At 38.5% G+C, this 16,131-nt stretch overlaps 1 protein-coding gene across 1 annotated transcript; it reads left to right on the top strand.

Annotated features, from left to right (window-relative positions):
• The first annotated feature begins 5,337 nt into the window (after positions 1 to 5,337).
• On the top strand, positions 5,338 to 6,382 carry TAAR5 (trace amine associated receptor 5). The gene has a single exon (XM_066248243.1). It carries the CDS (start codon positions 5,355 to 5,357, stop codon positions 6,366 to 6,368), a length of 1,014 nt encoding a protein of 337 aa, XP_066104340.1. The 5' UTR covers positions 5,338 to 5,354; the 3' UTR covers positions 6,369 to 6,382.
• The last annotated feature ends 9,749 nt before the right edge of the window (positions 6,383 to 16,131 follow it).

Raw genomic sequence — 16,131 nt, 5'->3', positions numbered from 1 at the left:
GCAATGCTCTCTGTTCTCTAAGAGTCTTTCCTGGTAGGTAATCTTGGATGTTTTTCTTACCCAAAGGTAGGGGCATGGGCGGAGTAAAGTTGTATAATGGCCATCTAAGTAGGAGCACTAAATCTAGCCTTCTGGATATACTAGAGCCACCCAACTGGCTAATTTCTGGTTCTGAGGAAAGTACCTCCAATTAGAAAAAACTCTATTCCAAAGCTTGTTGATTCCTGAATTTTCAAAATTAGAGATTTAGAATTTCACTCTTTCAGCTTAAACCAAATAATAAAGGTCTTCTACATTTTTCTTGTAAAATATCAGAAGAGAAGTTGTAGTTGGTCTTCACTCTCATTGACAGTTATACACAGTTTATTTAAATTTTTCCTGAGATTATGGTTACATTTTAAGGGAGTGGGAAGAGAGTCTGAGAATACTAGAAGCCCAAATTGTGAAGCATGTGAATGACAGAAAAGGAGAAGGAAGCAGATAATTGTATTTACTTCTAATTTTGTTGATTTTGACTAGTAAACTTATTTTCCAAAGCAGTTCATGTGAGGTTTGCAATACTTTGACAAAATTGGACTGCCTTATTAAATGAGAAGAATGGATTTAAAAAAGCTTAGAAATTATATTCTTTCTTTTTCTCAATATATACTTTTTATCTATATACATGTGGCCTTCATGTACATATATAAGTGGTGTGTCCATCTCTTTGGGTGTGTATGTACACATACTAATTATTCTCCAAGGCTAAGCTTTATTCATAAACTGAAGTTCTTCCCCTGCCCCCAAATTTTAGGGTAACATTCATTGCCTTGATGAATGTCTATTTTCTGTGTTCTTTTGTCATTCTCTTCTTTCTCCTTCCTTATAAACTTATTTCACCAAATTTTGGTTTTTATAATCTTTATATCTCATACTATCTCTCTGTCTTTCTAATCCAGTGGCTCTCAGCAAGGGATAGTTTTGCCCCTTAAGGACATTTGGCAATGTTTGGAGACATTCATTTTTGGTTGTTTTAACCAGAGAGGGAGTAGAAATGACATCTAGGGGTAGAGTTAAGGGGTGCTGCTAAGCATTCTACAATGTGCAGAATAGCCCCCACAACAAAAAATGATCTGGTACAAAACTTCAAGTGTCATGGTTGAGAAACCTTGTTCTAACCTCATCTAATCTCACAGCTTCAGTTATAACCTCTCTTTATGCTTCTCTCAAATATATTTATCTTCATCCCTATCGTATCCCCCAAATTTTAGTTTCTCGTTTTTTTTTTTTTCCTATCAGTAAAGTATTTTTCAGGTACTCCCTCAAAATCTCAAACTGAGCATATCCAACATCTTCCTTCTATGCTCACCCTACTGCCCCAAACCTATCTCTTCTATCTACTGCTTTGTACTAGGGTTGGGTGTGCACAGAAATGTTAGTTCCTCATCTAGCCTATAAGCTTCTTGTGTGCAAGACAAGACCTTATATCATTTATATTGGTATCCCACAGTACTTGACATGGTGTCTTCCCCATAAAAATCGCTGAACACATTCACTGGATGACCAAAACATTGAAACTTTGAGGAAAGTGAAGAAGAGTTACTCAATTCAGAGAAACAAACAATTCTTAAACGAAGGATGTTAGTGCGGCTTCTTTTCTTGGAAGGGAAGATGGATGAAAGAGCTTATTTGGAAAGAAGAAATTGAATGGAAATCAATTCCTGTTCTAGTGGGCTTTAGTCATATGTGCACAGTATGCCTGGAAACTTGAGCACAGGGCTGACAGAGACACATAGTGGAAAATAACTCACCAACTCAGAAACGTTTGCTACGTATAGAAAGAAGCTTCCATGCTCATTTAGTGAAATTCCTGAGGATAGAAATTAGGTCTTCCCTTTCTTTTCCTAATGTAGTGATAGTCTAAGTGCTTCACAGAAAAGTTTGGTCATGTAGAAATATTGTTCACTATCTTATATGGATTGGAATTTTTTTAATGGAACATACAAACAGAATGTGGCTGGAGCAATTTATTCATTAATGTTTGCCTGTATTTTTATGAAGGAAGTTTATTTTTTATAACAATAACCTTAAGACACTGGTAGGTTGCAAAAAGAAAATCTGTTACCATTACCATAGATTTTAATGCTAAGTGTATTTTATTGCTGTAATTATTAAGGTAATACAGAATGTTTGATTAATCAAACCCCCTTCATTTTCTGACCTGGCCAATGACACTTATATGCACGATATTTAATCCTAAAGTGTCTAATGTTTACACACACACATCGTAAATGAATTTATAATTTTTTTTAAATCTACCCTTGTTATTGGGAAACTTCTCATTACTCCAAAACACCTTTAATAAAATATCCACTTTGTTAAGAATTCCCAGTACACTCTTGATCTATTTGTTCTGTTGAAAATTCATAATTTCTCAAAGTTAATAATTATAATTTAGTAATTTGAATATAGCAAATGTAGGTCCTGAGATATCAGTAAATTATTACTTTCACAAGATTATATTTGAAATCAGAATTAAGTTTTAAGATGTTCAGCAGAGTATTGGTTTATTCTTGTCTGACTGCAGTGGTTTAATCCTTCAGAAGATTTCCTCTGCCCTAATCTGGAAGACAACATTCAGAGGCTGCTAAAGTACTCCTTCCTTTTGAAGAATGAAAGAAACAGGCGAAGTTCCTCAGGCTTCAGGACCTGATCGAACAATAGACCACCTTACAATGTCAACAGCATTTTACAATTTGCTTTTTATGATGATTCTCTCACCCTCTTTGGGAATTCAACAAAGATATGAATTGCCAAACCTGAGAGACTAAACAGAAAGGACAGTCATTCAACACTCGCTCAGTCTTTTCATTTAATCCTCAAAATAATATAAAATGTGTAACTTAACATTAAAAGGTGTCCATGAATATGAGCTTAATCATTTCTCAAAACAACTTCACATGTTCTTCCCAGGCTAGTCCAAGGAAAAGTGAGAAATCCCATCATTATTCTAAATGTAATGCTCTTCTTTCCCGGACTCATCTAGGCTAAACAGGGTGGCCATTATCTTAAGATGATGGTGACTGCCAAGAATACCTTGCTCTTTGTATTAAAAGTTATTCAGTTCAACAAATATTTAATGAGCATTTACTATGTGCCAAGTGCTGTTCTGAGGGTTTATGGTTCAGAGATTAATTAAACTCAAATTCTGTCTTCAAAAACCTAATGGTCTAATAAGAAAGACCATAGCCCTTCAACTACATTGCAGGAGGATGGAGGAGGGAAATTTAGCCTGGCTTGGAGTTTAAAGGAGACTACCTGAATTTTAGGCCAAAGGAATATGTTATTAAATTTAGTGAAGGGCCCACTTCTAACCACTGAAGTAGGACTATGCATAAGGCATTTCAGCTTCAGTGTAATATACTTCAGAACCAAAACCCTTTTTTGAGAGGTTCCTTCTTCAAGCCTTATTCTAGTCATAAGACATTTTTTCCTATTTTTCAAAGATTCTTGGTTAGATTAGACTTAGATACATAGGACTTCCTGGCTGATTGCATGTGGATTATGACTTGTAACCAAGGGACATCATGGTTTGTGGTAAAACAGCATCCTTCCTGGTATAATTAACTTCTGGAGTGAGAAATTTATTTCCATGCTCACAGACTTAGTAAAGCAACTACCACTGGGCTTAGCAAGGGCTTTTTGGAGAAGGGGCAGGTACATGTCAACCTTTTTCATTTGTTTAGTACTTGTCCCACCGTTTCCTACAGGCCCTGGTGGCAGATGTAATCTATTATTACCTTTAGAATTCTGTCATTTTTTCAACCTCAGTTTGACTTACATTGTGAAATAATTTCACCAAGAGGCATTCCATCTTCTAGAATTTGGTACCAAGAAACATAGAAATCAGAATATGATTGAACACATTATTTTCCTTGATAATGCCCTTGTGCAGCACAGACATATGAGTAATGGTACGTAGTCTTACCAATGGGGAGACAGAGAGTGGCAGAGGACAAGTGAGTACCTAGAAAGTGGCAGAAGAAGAATCTAACTCTTCTGGGTCCAGGTGAACTGTCTCATCACTGATTGCTTTGGTATAAAACATAGAACTTAAACAAGACATGATGATAAATTCAATGTGGAGGTCACAAACCAAAGGAATTATGAGCAATTATTCTCCCTTGTTGAGACAAATGTACAGAAATAATCCAAAAGCAGAAAAGACATATGAATCTCACTGAACAATTACACAAAAGACTTTATAAGTCCAGTGTGTTTACTTTTCATCTCTAATTAACTGGGGGAGAAATGACAGTACTGTATTGAGAAGAAAAACTTCAACTACTGAGACCTGTGAATGGTGCAAACTAGGTCCCTTGGTATTCATTCAATGCTCATTTGCATAACATACCACACGGAGAAGCAGTTTCTATTTAGAGTATAAAATCATTAACAGATTGCACATCTGTCATCTTTGCAGATGGGTTCTGCATACCTATGTCTACCTGCTACGAGAACTTCTTCCTGTAAATGATTCTGATTTCTACTCCTGTAAGTAGCTTGGAAACTCTGAATTCGATTTCTTAGAACTTGCTTAAAAATTTTACAGCCTAGGGTTAAGAGATATAAAATGGTTTTTATTTTTATATCAGATAGTTCTCCCAAGTTGTATAAGTACTGTGTGTTAACTTTAGAAGTTGTGTAGGATGCAAAACTGAAATGGGGCAATTTCATTCTTTCAATTACCTGTATGCTGAATTGGGGGCAGGGGGGAGTTGAATGTAATTAAAAAGCTTAATCTCTTGATTTTATTGTCAATGTATTTAATTCTTGATGAGATGACCCAGAACTTATTCTTTATCTAAATAATAATTTGTTAACAAGAATTAACTCTTCACCTGGTTTGGACTCAAAACATTAATCATCACTTTACTTTTCACACAGGTAACCTATCAAAATGGAAGAGACACCCTCTCAATAATTGCATAAACCTGCTGTGAAATAATTATTTTTTTCTTTGAAAAATTATTTACTTATATCCTTTTTCTCTTTCCTAAAGGATAGAATCTTAACTAGTTTCAAAAAAAGCGCAAACAAAGCAAGATGAGCAGAAGTAACTCTTAGGAGACCTTGAATCCTGTGCTGCATTTGATTTTCAGGGTGCATTTGATTCAGGACACAGGGAGATTGTATTAGGTTGTAAATTGCCCTTTAGTTCCTCTCTAGATCTCACTTTCTTGTTTAGCGGATAAAGAATTTTTTTCTTTTTTTCTTTTCTTTTTTTTTTTTTTTTGATGGGACAAGTAGCCTGCTCTCAGAGAGAGAGAGAGAGAGAGAGAGAGAGAGAGAAGAAGAAAGAGTAGGAATGATAAATGAGCACCGTCCTTGATCAAGGTGCTGAAGAACACCCCCGGACTTTCTGCTACCAGGTGAATGGGTCTTGCCCCAGGACTGTCCATCCTCTGGGCATGCAGTTGACCATCTACCTGGCCTGTGCAATAGGCATAATTATTACAGTCCTGGGAAATTTGTTTGTGGTGTTCACTGTGTCCTACTTCAGAGCACTTCACACTCCCACCAACTTCTTGCTGCTTTCTCTGGCCCTGGCCGACATGTTCCTGGGTCTGCTGGTACTGCCACTAAGCACCGTTCGCTCAGTGGAGAGCTGCTGGTTTTTTGGAGACTTCCTCTGCCGCCTGCATACCTACTTAGACACTGTCTTCTGCCTCGTCTCCATCTTTCATCTCTGTTTCATTTCCATGGACCGCCACTGTGCCATCTGTGAGCCACTGCTCTATCCCTCCAAGTTCACGGTAAGGGTGGCTCGCAGGTACATCCTGGCAGGGTGGGGGATTCCGGCAGCTTACACTGCCTTCTTTGTCTACACAGATGTAGTAGAGAGAGGGCTCGGCCAGTGGCTGGAAGAGATGCCTTGTGTGGGCAGTTGCCAGCTGTTGTTCAACAAATTTTGGGGCTGGTTAAACTTCCCTGTGTTCTTTTTCCCCTGCCTCATCATGATTAGTTTGTATGTAAAGATCTTCGTGGTTGCTGCCAGGCAGGCCCAGCAGATTAGAGCCTTCAACCAAAGCTTGGCTGGGGTTGCCAAGCATGAAAGAAAAGCTGCCAAGACCCTGGGCATCACTGTGGGCATATACCTCTTGTGCTGGCTTCCCTTCACCATCGACACGCTGGTGGACAGCCTCCTTCACTTCATCACACCACCAGTGGTCTTTGACATCTTTATCTGGTTCGCTTACTTCAACTCGGCCTGCAACCCCATCATCTATGTCTTTTCCTACCGGTGGTTCAGGAAGGCTCTGAAACTCACCCTGAGTCGGGAGATATTCTCACCTCGAACAACCACTATTGATTTATATCAAGAATGACTCCTTTAACTGAATTCAGGCAAACAGTAAAAGTTTGCAGAAAAAAATAAGTGCGGCTGTGGCATGGGCAGCGTGGGGTCATGAGTTCATGGGCATGCTTCCAGGCAGCCTGGTGTAAGTGGAGGAGAAAATCTAATTCTCAATATGGAAAAAGACATAGAACTCCCTTTATTCAACATTTCTATAGCAGAATAGAGGAATGAGAGAGAAGTCATCTAACTATTTATTGGATAAATTTAGACTCTGGGAAAATATTTAGGTCCTCATTCATCACTTCCTTGAGACAACTTGGATGTGGAGGTGGAGGAAAAAGAGCACACTGAGGTCAGGATTTGCGAGTTCTCATCCTGGGTTGACCACTTGACGGGGCCAGGTGAAACTTCAGTCATCTTAACGTCTTCTCCCATTACCGAGTTTCCTCATTTAAAAAACGAGGGGCTTGTACTATTTGTTTTGTAAGAAGTCCTCAAGCTCAAATATTGTGTAATCTAACTTTGAGAAGCATTGTTGGAATTCTAATTTCACCTTACTTTTCATAATCATAGTCAAGTGTTCGACACAGTTTTCAAAATGTTCTCTTTAGCATCCATGTCTCTGTGGATCCCATTCACTAAACAGGTTCGTACGCCAGCTTTGTCTATTTCAATGATCACTGAGTAAATGTACTATTATTTCTTAATGTATTGTATTTTTGAAAGAATGCTTAATTTCTTTTCTTTTATAATAAAACTTGAAAATATGTGGAATATTTTCCACACAAAAATAATAAAGATAAAAGTGATAATGAACCACATCTTGCCATTTTGGTATTACCTCCTTTTTTTTTTTTAAGTCACACAAGTTAAAACTACTATATTTTAATTTTATGATAATACATGCTTTTCTTTGGAAAGACAAGTGCCTGTGCTGCATGCTTGCTTAGAATTGAGCCAAACGTTTCTCACAAACTATTATTAGTAGAGGTACTGACACCTTTTACGTGCATCTCGCTTTTGTATTTCTCCAAAGTCTTTTCCTCGGGCCTCTTGTCACTTTACTTCCACTTAGGTTTTTCAGATTAATAATTGTTTATTTGGAAAACTTTTTGTAAATTAATTTGTAGTCTCTGGTGTACAGATGTGTAGATTGATGTTATAGATAAAAATATAGACATGATATCTCAATCTCAATAAACAAAATAAAGAAGTAAGTAAAAGCTTATTTTGAAGTTGGTTGAAATGTATTGATTCCATTTATTTCTTTTTATTTGCTAGAAGGATAACTTCTCTTGACCTCATTTTATTTTTAATTTTAAAAAAATTATAAAACTATTTTTAATGTATTTATAATGCTTAATTTTCTTTGGAAGAAATTGTTCCTTTTTTTCCATTTAGAGATAATTAAGTTGCAAATGACTCATAAATTAAAATTTATCCTAGTATATACAGTTTTAAGACATTGAGGAACTAGGAACACTTTGTCTTAGATATAGCAATAAATATAATTTTGCAAAGTATGTCAGTCATTACCTTAAAAAAACATATTTTCTTCTTACATTCCTAGAAATAAATTCACACCTATTTTCAATCCACTGGGCACAACACTGTCTTGGAAGTAAGAATACTCAGCTACTTTACGGGGCAGAATTCTGCATATTAGTTGCTTTCCCAGAAGCAACCAATATTTATTGAAAACCTAAGCATCGCACTTACCACCTACAAACCCTGCAAAGTGAATATTAACAGACTTATATTACAAATGAGACACACAGATATCCCATAATTTACTCTCTTCTTACTTGAAGGCCCTGATTTATCTACTAGATCTGTGAGATACTAGAGAAAACTGGACAGCTAATAAAACTGTGAGTAGGACTAAAATTTAAAAGCAGGAGGGAGACTTTAGCTTTCTGTGATTCACAGAAACACAAGAACATTATTGTCGTGGTTCAATATTCGTACCTCCAATGAACGGGGGGGGGCACTGAGAGCAAGAATGACATCTGCGGTGGACACCCCAGGGGGAGCAGGAACTGACGGCAGGGTCTGATCTCCAGCTCCTTCATCATCTTTGATATGAGAAAAGATATAAAAAGCAAAATTGAAAATTGTTGCAATCAAAAAACCTGGTTGGGCCCTCGGACAATGATGTTGCCCTGAGGTATAAGTAGAATGTCCATGGTGATAGTTTACCATTCGGGGATAATAACATTTTCTCACTCTATCTTTTCGAGTGAAATTTAACTAAATTTTTTTTTAATATAATTTTATTTTTTTAATGGGGTGACATCAATAAATCAGGATACATATATTCAAAGATAACAAGTCCAGGTTATCTTGTCGTTCAATTATGTTGCATACCCACCACCCAAAGTCAGATTGTCCTCTGTCACCTTCTATCTTGTTTTCTTTGTGCCCCTCCCCACCCCCTATCCCTCTCCCATTCCCCCCTCCCCCCCGTAACCACCACACTCTTATCAATGTCTCTTAGTTTCACTATTATGTCCCACCTACGTATGGAATAATACAGTTCCTGTTTTTTTCTGATTTACTTATTTCGCTTCGTATCATGTTATCAAGATCCCACCATTTTGCTGTAAATGTTCTGATGTCATCATTTCTTATGGCTGAGTAGTATTCCATAGTGTATATGTGCCACATCTTCTTTATCCAGTCATCTATTGATGGGCTTTTTGGTTGTTTCCATGTCCTGGCCACTGTGAACAATGCTGCAATAAACATGGGGCTGCATGTGTCTTTACATATCAATGTTTCTGAGTTTTGGGGATATATACCCAGTAGAGGGATTGCTGGGTCATAAGGTAGTTCTATTTTCAGTTTTCTGAGGAACCACCATACTTTCTTCCATAATGGTTGTACTACTTTACATTCCCACCAACAGTGTATGAGGGTTCCTTTTTCTCCACAGCCTCTCCAACATTTGCTATTATTACCTGACTTGCTAATAACAGCTAATCGAACAGGTGTGAGGTGGTATCTCATTGCTGTTTTGATTTGCATTTCTCTAATAGCTAAAGAAGATGAGCATCTTTTCATATATCTGTTGGCCATTTGTGAAATTTAACTAAATTTAAGGCAAGTGTTCTTAATTTTTTCTGCCACAAATTCCTTGGGAAATTTGGTAATGACCATGGACCCTCTTTCAGAACAAGACTTTTAAATTGATTAAAAAGAATTTTTTTTTTGCCATGGGCTGCTGGCTCAGTGTATAGAGTATCTGCCTGATATACGGACATCCAGGGTTTGATTCCCAGTTAGGGCACACAGGAGAAGCGACCATCTGCTTCTCATTCCCTCCCTCTTTCCCTTCCCTCCCTCTTCTCCTCTTAGAGCCAATGGATTGATTGGCTCCAGTACCACCCCTGGGGCTGCAGGAGCTAGCTTGGTCCCAGGGTCAGCTTCAAGTGTAAAAACAGCTTGGTTGATTGCAGCATTAGCCCCAGTCAGGCATTGTCAGGTGAATCTGGATCAGGGTGCATGTGGGAGTCTGTTTCATTATCTCCCTTCCTCTCACCTAAAAAAAATATTTTTTAAACACATAGGATTATAAGGAATACAATTATATTGAAATAGAATTATCAAATTCTCATTTAAATTGCCATGTTTGAAATATAATCATATATGCGCTTTATGAAAGCATTAAATAACTAGTTGCAATAACTGTTGTAGCAGCCCTGGCGGGTTGGCTCAGCAGTAGTGCGTTGGCCTGGCGTGTGAAAGTCCCGGGTTTGATTCCTGCCCAGGGCACACAGAAGAAGCACCCATCTGCTTCTCCACCCTTCCCCCTCTCCTTTCTCTCTGTCTCTCTCTTCTCCTCCTGCAGCCAAGGCTCCATTGGAGCAAAGTTGGCCCGAGTACTGAGATTGGCTCCATGGCTTCCACCTCAGGCACTAGAAAGGCTCCGATTGCAGTGGAGCAACGCCCCAGAGGAGCCTAGCATCACCCCCTGGTGGGCATGCTGAGTGGATCTCAGTCCCGCACATGCAAGAGTCTGTCTGTCTGCCTCCTCCCAACCCCCACACACTTCTCACTTGAGGAAAATACAAAATAAATAAATAAATAAATAAATAAATAAATAAATAAATAAAACTGTTGTAGTTACATAATAATGATGAAAATAATGAAATCTCACAATATCTGCAACAAGTTATACTGTAATTCCAAAAACTGATTTCTACTGGTGACAAAAACCAGAGATAGTGCTAATATTATTGTGTGGTTTTTTGCCTACATTGAAAATAAAAGAAAATGCTTAATTTCAAGTATAGATTTAAAAAATTGTCACTAATTTAAAAATATTTAGTAATATAAAATATATTAAGACATAATATTTTTTTAATTTTTCCACTAATTTGAGAGCAAGAGAAGAAGGGAGAAGAAAAAGGAGAGAGAAAAAAAGAAAAAGAGAAACATCCACTCACCGTTCCTGTTAATTGTTCTATTTAGTTGTGCAATCATTGATTGCTTTTCCTATGTGTCCTCACTGGGAATTGAACCTGAAAACTCAATGCATCAAAACTATGCTTTATCCACTGAGCCACCAAGACATAGTCTTTTATTTTTTATATAAATTCATGAACATCCTGGTTAAACACTCTACTTTAAGTTTGAATACTAGGTATCCCTTCTTAGCGTGATGACTTTGTGATCAACTAGGAACAGGAGGCAGTGACAGTCAGACCTCACCATTAACTGTGACAGCCTGCAGCCTGATAAATGTTCTTCTTCATCTAGAACAGGGGTAGTCAACGTTTTTATACCTACCGCCCACTTTTGTATCTCTGTTAGTAGTAAAATTTTCTAACTGCCCACTGGTACCATAGTAATAGCGATTTATAAAGTAGGGAAGTAACTTTACTTTATAAAATTTATAAAGCAGAGTTACAGCAAGTTAAAGCATATACTAATAATTACTTACCAAGTACTTTATGTCAGATTTTCGCTAAGTTTGGCAGAATAAATCTTTATAAAACAACTTACTATAGTTAAATCTATCTTTTTATTTATACTTTGGTTGCTCTGCTACCACCCACCAGGAAAGCTGGAATGCCCACTAGTGGGTGGTAGGGACCAGGTTGACTACCACTGATCTAGAACATTCTACTAGAAAACAGCTCAACAAACAGAGTCATTCCTTGGTGTTTTTCACTTGCTTAAAATTTTGTTTTTGTTTTTCAATTCCTTGTTTCACAAAACATCATAATTTCAAATTCCAGGATAGATCTTTCTTGTTTAGTCTGAACCTGACCATTATTTTTTCTTTAAACATCTCCCAATTATACTATTTTCTTACAATTTAGTCAAAGCAGGTTATAGCTCACCCCAGCTGCAGCATATATGAATACATAACATACATTACTGTATATGTACATATGTACATAAGTATAAATATGTGCCATCTATATGACCTAGAGCAGTGGTAGTCAACCTGGTCCCTACTGCCCACTAGTGGGCGTTCCAGCTTTCATGGTGGGCGGTAGCGGAGCAACCAAAGTATAAATAAAAAGATAGATTTAACTATAGTAAGTTGTTTTATAAAGATTTATTCTGCCAAACAGCGAAAATTTGACATAAAGTATTTGGTAAGTAATTATTATTATATGCTTTAACATGCTGTAACTCTGCTTTATCAATTTTATAAAGTAAAGTTACTTCCCTACTTTATAAATTGCCATTACTGTGGAACCGGTGGGTGGTTAGAAAATTTTACTACTAACAGAGATACAAAAGTGGGCAGTAGGTATAAAAAGGTTGACTACCCCTGACCTAGAGTTTTCAGCAGGGCAATTTCCATAATAAGAGGCCTTTTGAATTGCTTCTGAATAGCTCTGTTCCAAAAAGTTATTTCTTCAGGAGCATCAAGAATCAAAAATTCACACTAACTCTGACCCACAAGGTGTGTGAGAGGATCAGACACCCTCTTCTATGCAGAGTTTTACAGTTTACATAGCTTTTTTTTCTAGAACTATAAGAGCTGCGAAGTTGGAATTGTAGAGAAAGACTTTGATAATCAAAAAAGAAGGATTCACCATCCTGAGTCCTGATCCTTGACACCTCTCACATGAGCCACTGAGATTTTTTTTTTCTACACTCCTCACACCTGTGTTACGCTCCTTTCCCATGGCAGTCTTCCCTGCTCTCTACTCCTTTGGAGGAGCAAGGGTCCCAAATCCACTGATGCAGTGCCTGAAAATGTGACATACCTTGGTCAATGTAATGCATGTTCAAACTCGAGCTTTAAATGTAATTGTGTGGTTCAGTCAAGCTCTTAAATTTCTACCGTCTACCCTGAGAACAGTTTGCCTCAACAGCAGCTGTTCCTTCAGCCTGGGTCCCAGAATGAGAAGACTCAACAGCAGACCTGTGGCTCCCCCACAGCTGGGAGCAGACCAGCTGGCACTGTAGCATGGTCCTCATGTAACATGAGCAAAATTAAACGTTTCCTGCAAACCACTGAGCATTACTTGTTATGCTGAAAAATGGACTAATATAGACAAAATCCCAGTGACTATGTCATGGTTACCTCATTTTGTCTCATTTTGTCCCATTCCTTGTGTGTGTGTATGTGACAGAGACAGAGAGAGACAGAGAGCAGGGCAGATAGGAAGGGAGAGAGGTGAGAAGCATCAATTCTTCATTGTAGCTCCTTAATCTCCATAGCTGTTCATTGATTGCTTTTCTCATATGTGCCTTGACCAGGGGGCTACAAGAGAGCAAGTGACCCCTTGCTCAAGCTGGTGACCTTGGGCTTAAGACAGTAAACTTGGGCTTCAAGCTAGTGACCTTCGGGCTCAAGCCAGTAACCATAGGGTCATGTCTATGATCCCACGCTCAAGCCAGCAACCCCTCACTCAAGCGGGTGAGCCTGCACTCAAACTGATTAAAGCCTGCTCTTAAGCCAGTGACCTCAGGGTTTCAAACCTGGATCCTCTGAATCCCAGTCTGATGCTCTATCCACTGTGCCACCGCCAGGTCATGCTGTCCCACTCTTAGTTTAGCATGAAAGTAACTGTCAGTCTTAAAAGTGATGTTTCTCTATTTCCATATTTGACCACAGTAAGTATATTGTGAGATATAACATCAGTCATTCTGGAATACTTTGGAGACACAAGGCAAACTTTCCTAAAAACAAATATTTTTTATATACTTTCAATTCTTCTGACTTAGGAGAACCTAGGCGTTTCATCCCACTGCAGGTGTGGATCCTGAACAGCAAGCCCAGGATTGTTCTGAAGGCCTTATGCATGTTATCAAAAGTCCTAAATGTGTAGCCCTGACTAACTTCTCCTAGAGCTGAGCTTCGGAGGAGTGTAACATTACCATTCAACACTTCAACTAACATTTATTGAGAAAGTACTATGTACCAAGTATGATGCTAAACTCTGTTGGATCAAAATTTCCTGAAATGTCATCATTGCACTTAAAAACTTTCAGTCCAGCCTGACCAGGTGGTGGCGCAGTGGATAGAGCGTCGGACTGGGATGCGGAAGGACCCAGGTTTGAGGCCCCGAGGTCGCCAGCTTGAGCGCGGGCTCATCTGGCTTGAGCAAAGAGCTCACCAGCTTAGACCCAAGGTCGCTGGCTCCAGCAGGGGGTTACTTGGTCTGCTGAAGGCCCGCGGTCAAGGCACATGTGAGAAAGCAATCAATGAACAACTAAGAAGTCGCAATGCGCAACGAGAAACTGATGATTGATTCTTCTCATCTCTCTCCGTTCCTGTCTGTCTGTCCCTGTCTATCTCTGCCTCTGTAAAACAAACAAACAAAAAAAACTTTCAGTCCAAAGGCATGGAAATAACTAAAAATAAGAAGAAATAGGCAGAATTTAGAAAAATCAGTTCCCAATAAAGTTACAACAAGGAGCTACCACATTTAGAGAGGGGGCAATCATTCACTGCTGGAGGGGTCAGCGTTCAACAGTGAGGTCTCAGGAGTGAGGCAGGTTGACCAAATTCAGATTTAATCCCTCTTTTTCCTGTCATCTTGGTCAAGTTATTTACTACCTCAGTTTTCTCATCTGAAGTATGAACACCTATCCAGCAGTGTTGTAAACATGAGGTGAGATAATCATGTAAATACTATGTCATAGTACCTGGCTCAGGCAGTGCTCCATACATTGTTGCAGTCGCAAAGAACCAATGTCACCCGAATAAATTCAATTAAAACATTTTAAAGAAGAAGTAGCATTTGAATTAAGTTTTAAAGATGGGTAATTTCTTAAGGGGTAAAAATGGTAGGGGAATGCATTTTAAACAAAAGGATCAGAATAAAAATTAATATGTACTATTATGTTTTAAATCTACTTTCCTGAACTTGAAAACTTCTACTACGATTTGCGGTTCTAGGTCCTAGGTCACAAAGTGGACATAGAACAGGACTGAGTTGTGAACCAGCTCTGCCTTCGATCAGCACCGATGAGCGTTATAGGGCTACAGCCAGCCTCTTCCCCAGGAGCACAGGGGAAGGACTTACCTAGCCTGGGTCTTGTTGGTGATCGTTAATGCTTACAGAGCTAAAAAATTTAATGTACTTGAGACAATACAGACAATGAGTCTCTTTGCATGTTTGCTGTTCTTTTTAAAATAAATTTGTTTTAATTATAAAAAGAATATCATCTATTCAAAATTTTTGGAAAATACCAAGAAGTACAGAAGAGGAGATATAAACTCTAATTCTCATTTTCTAGAGACAACTGGTGTCAACCTTGTATTTCCCTATCTTGGTTTTGTTCTGAGCTCATGGGAATTTGTGAAACTGACATTCATTTTTCTGATACCCAGGAGAGGGGACATCGCTCTGTCTTCTGCCGCATGATCACATCTCTTCCACTCTGACTCTCTTCCCTCTCTCTTTCCCTCATAAAGATGTTTGTGAAAACATTGAGTCCACGTGGATAATCCAGGATAACTTCCTCAGCTCAAGATCACATCAGCAAAGTTCCCTTTACCATGTAGGTCAACATATTCATATGTTCTGAGGACTAGGACACTGACATCTTTGAGGGTGCATTGTTCTGACTACTACAGGCACCTACAATTCCCTTCTCTGATATTTAATCCAAGATCTGTGATTTCACTATTAATAACACTAAGGGTTGTACTGCTGAAGACACACATCCTCATATGTCCTTGGCTTAATGATGCCTGACTTTCCTTCACTTCTAGTTACACACTTTTTATCCTAGATTGAAACAGTGTGGGCTGAATCTGAAAGCACAGCACAGCTAGTAACCAGCATTAAAGAAATCAGAATTTCAAGCAGAGAGGCATAGATATGGTTGGGTATGTTAAGTCCAGTTTTCCCAGATAACACCAGACTTGGGAATGACCAGCAGCTGAGATTATGATTACAAAGGGTTAGACCCCAGTTATTGAGTTTTAAGAATGAAAAGTCTTGCTGAACACCAAATACTAAATGATTTAATGCCATTTTAATACATTCTTCAGAAAAGGCCCACTTACTACTTTATTCCATTTTTTTATTTTTTTAAGTGAGTGGAGGGAAGACAGAGAGACAGTCTCCTGTATGCACTTCAATAGGGACCCACCTTGCAATCCCTGTCTGGGCTGATATTCAAATCAACTGATGTAGTTTTAGTGCCGAAGGCTGACTTGTGGACCAACCGAGCTATCCTCAGCACCTGGGGCTGATGACCGAACCAATCAAGCCACTGGCTGCAGGAAGGGAAGAGAGAAGAGGGAGAGAAAAGGGAAGAGAAGCAGATGGTCACTTCTTTGTTGTGCCCTGACCAGAGATCAACCTAGG

This window comes from Saccopteryx bilineata, chromosome 12 (genome assembly GCF_036850765.1).
Source record: "Saccopteryx bilineata isolate mSacBil1 chromosome 12, mSacBil1_pri_phased_curated, whole genome shotgun sequence".
In the NCBI taxonomy this organism is placed as follows: domain Eukaryota; kingdom Metazoa; phylum Chordata; class Mammalia; order Chiroptera; family Emballonuridae; genus Saccopteryx; species Saccopteryx bilineata.
This window is presented reverse-complemented; position numbering and strand designations above follow the sequence as displayed.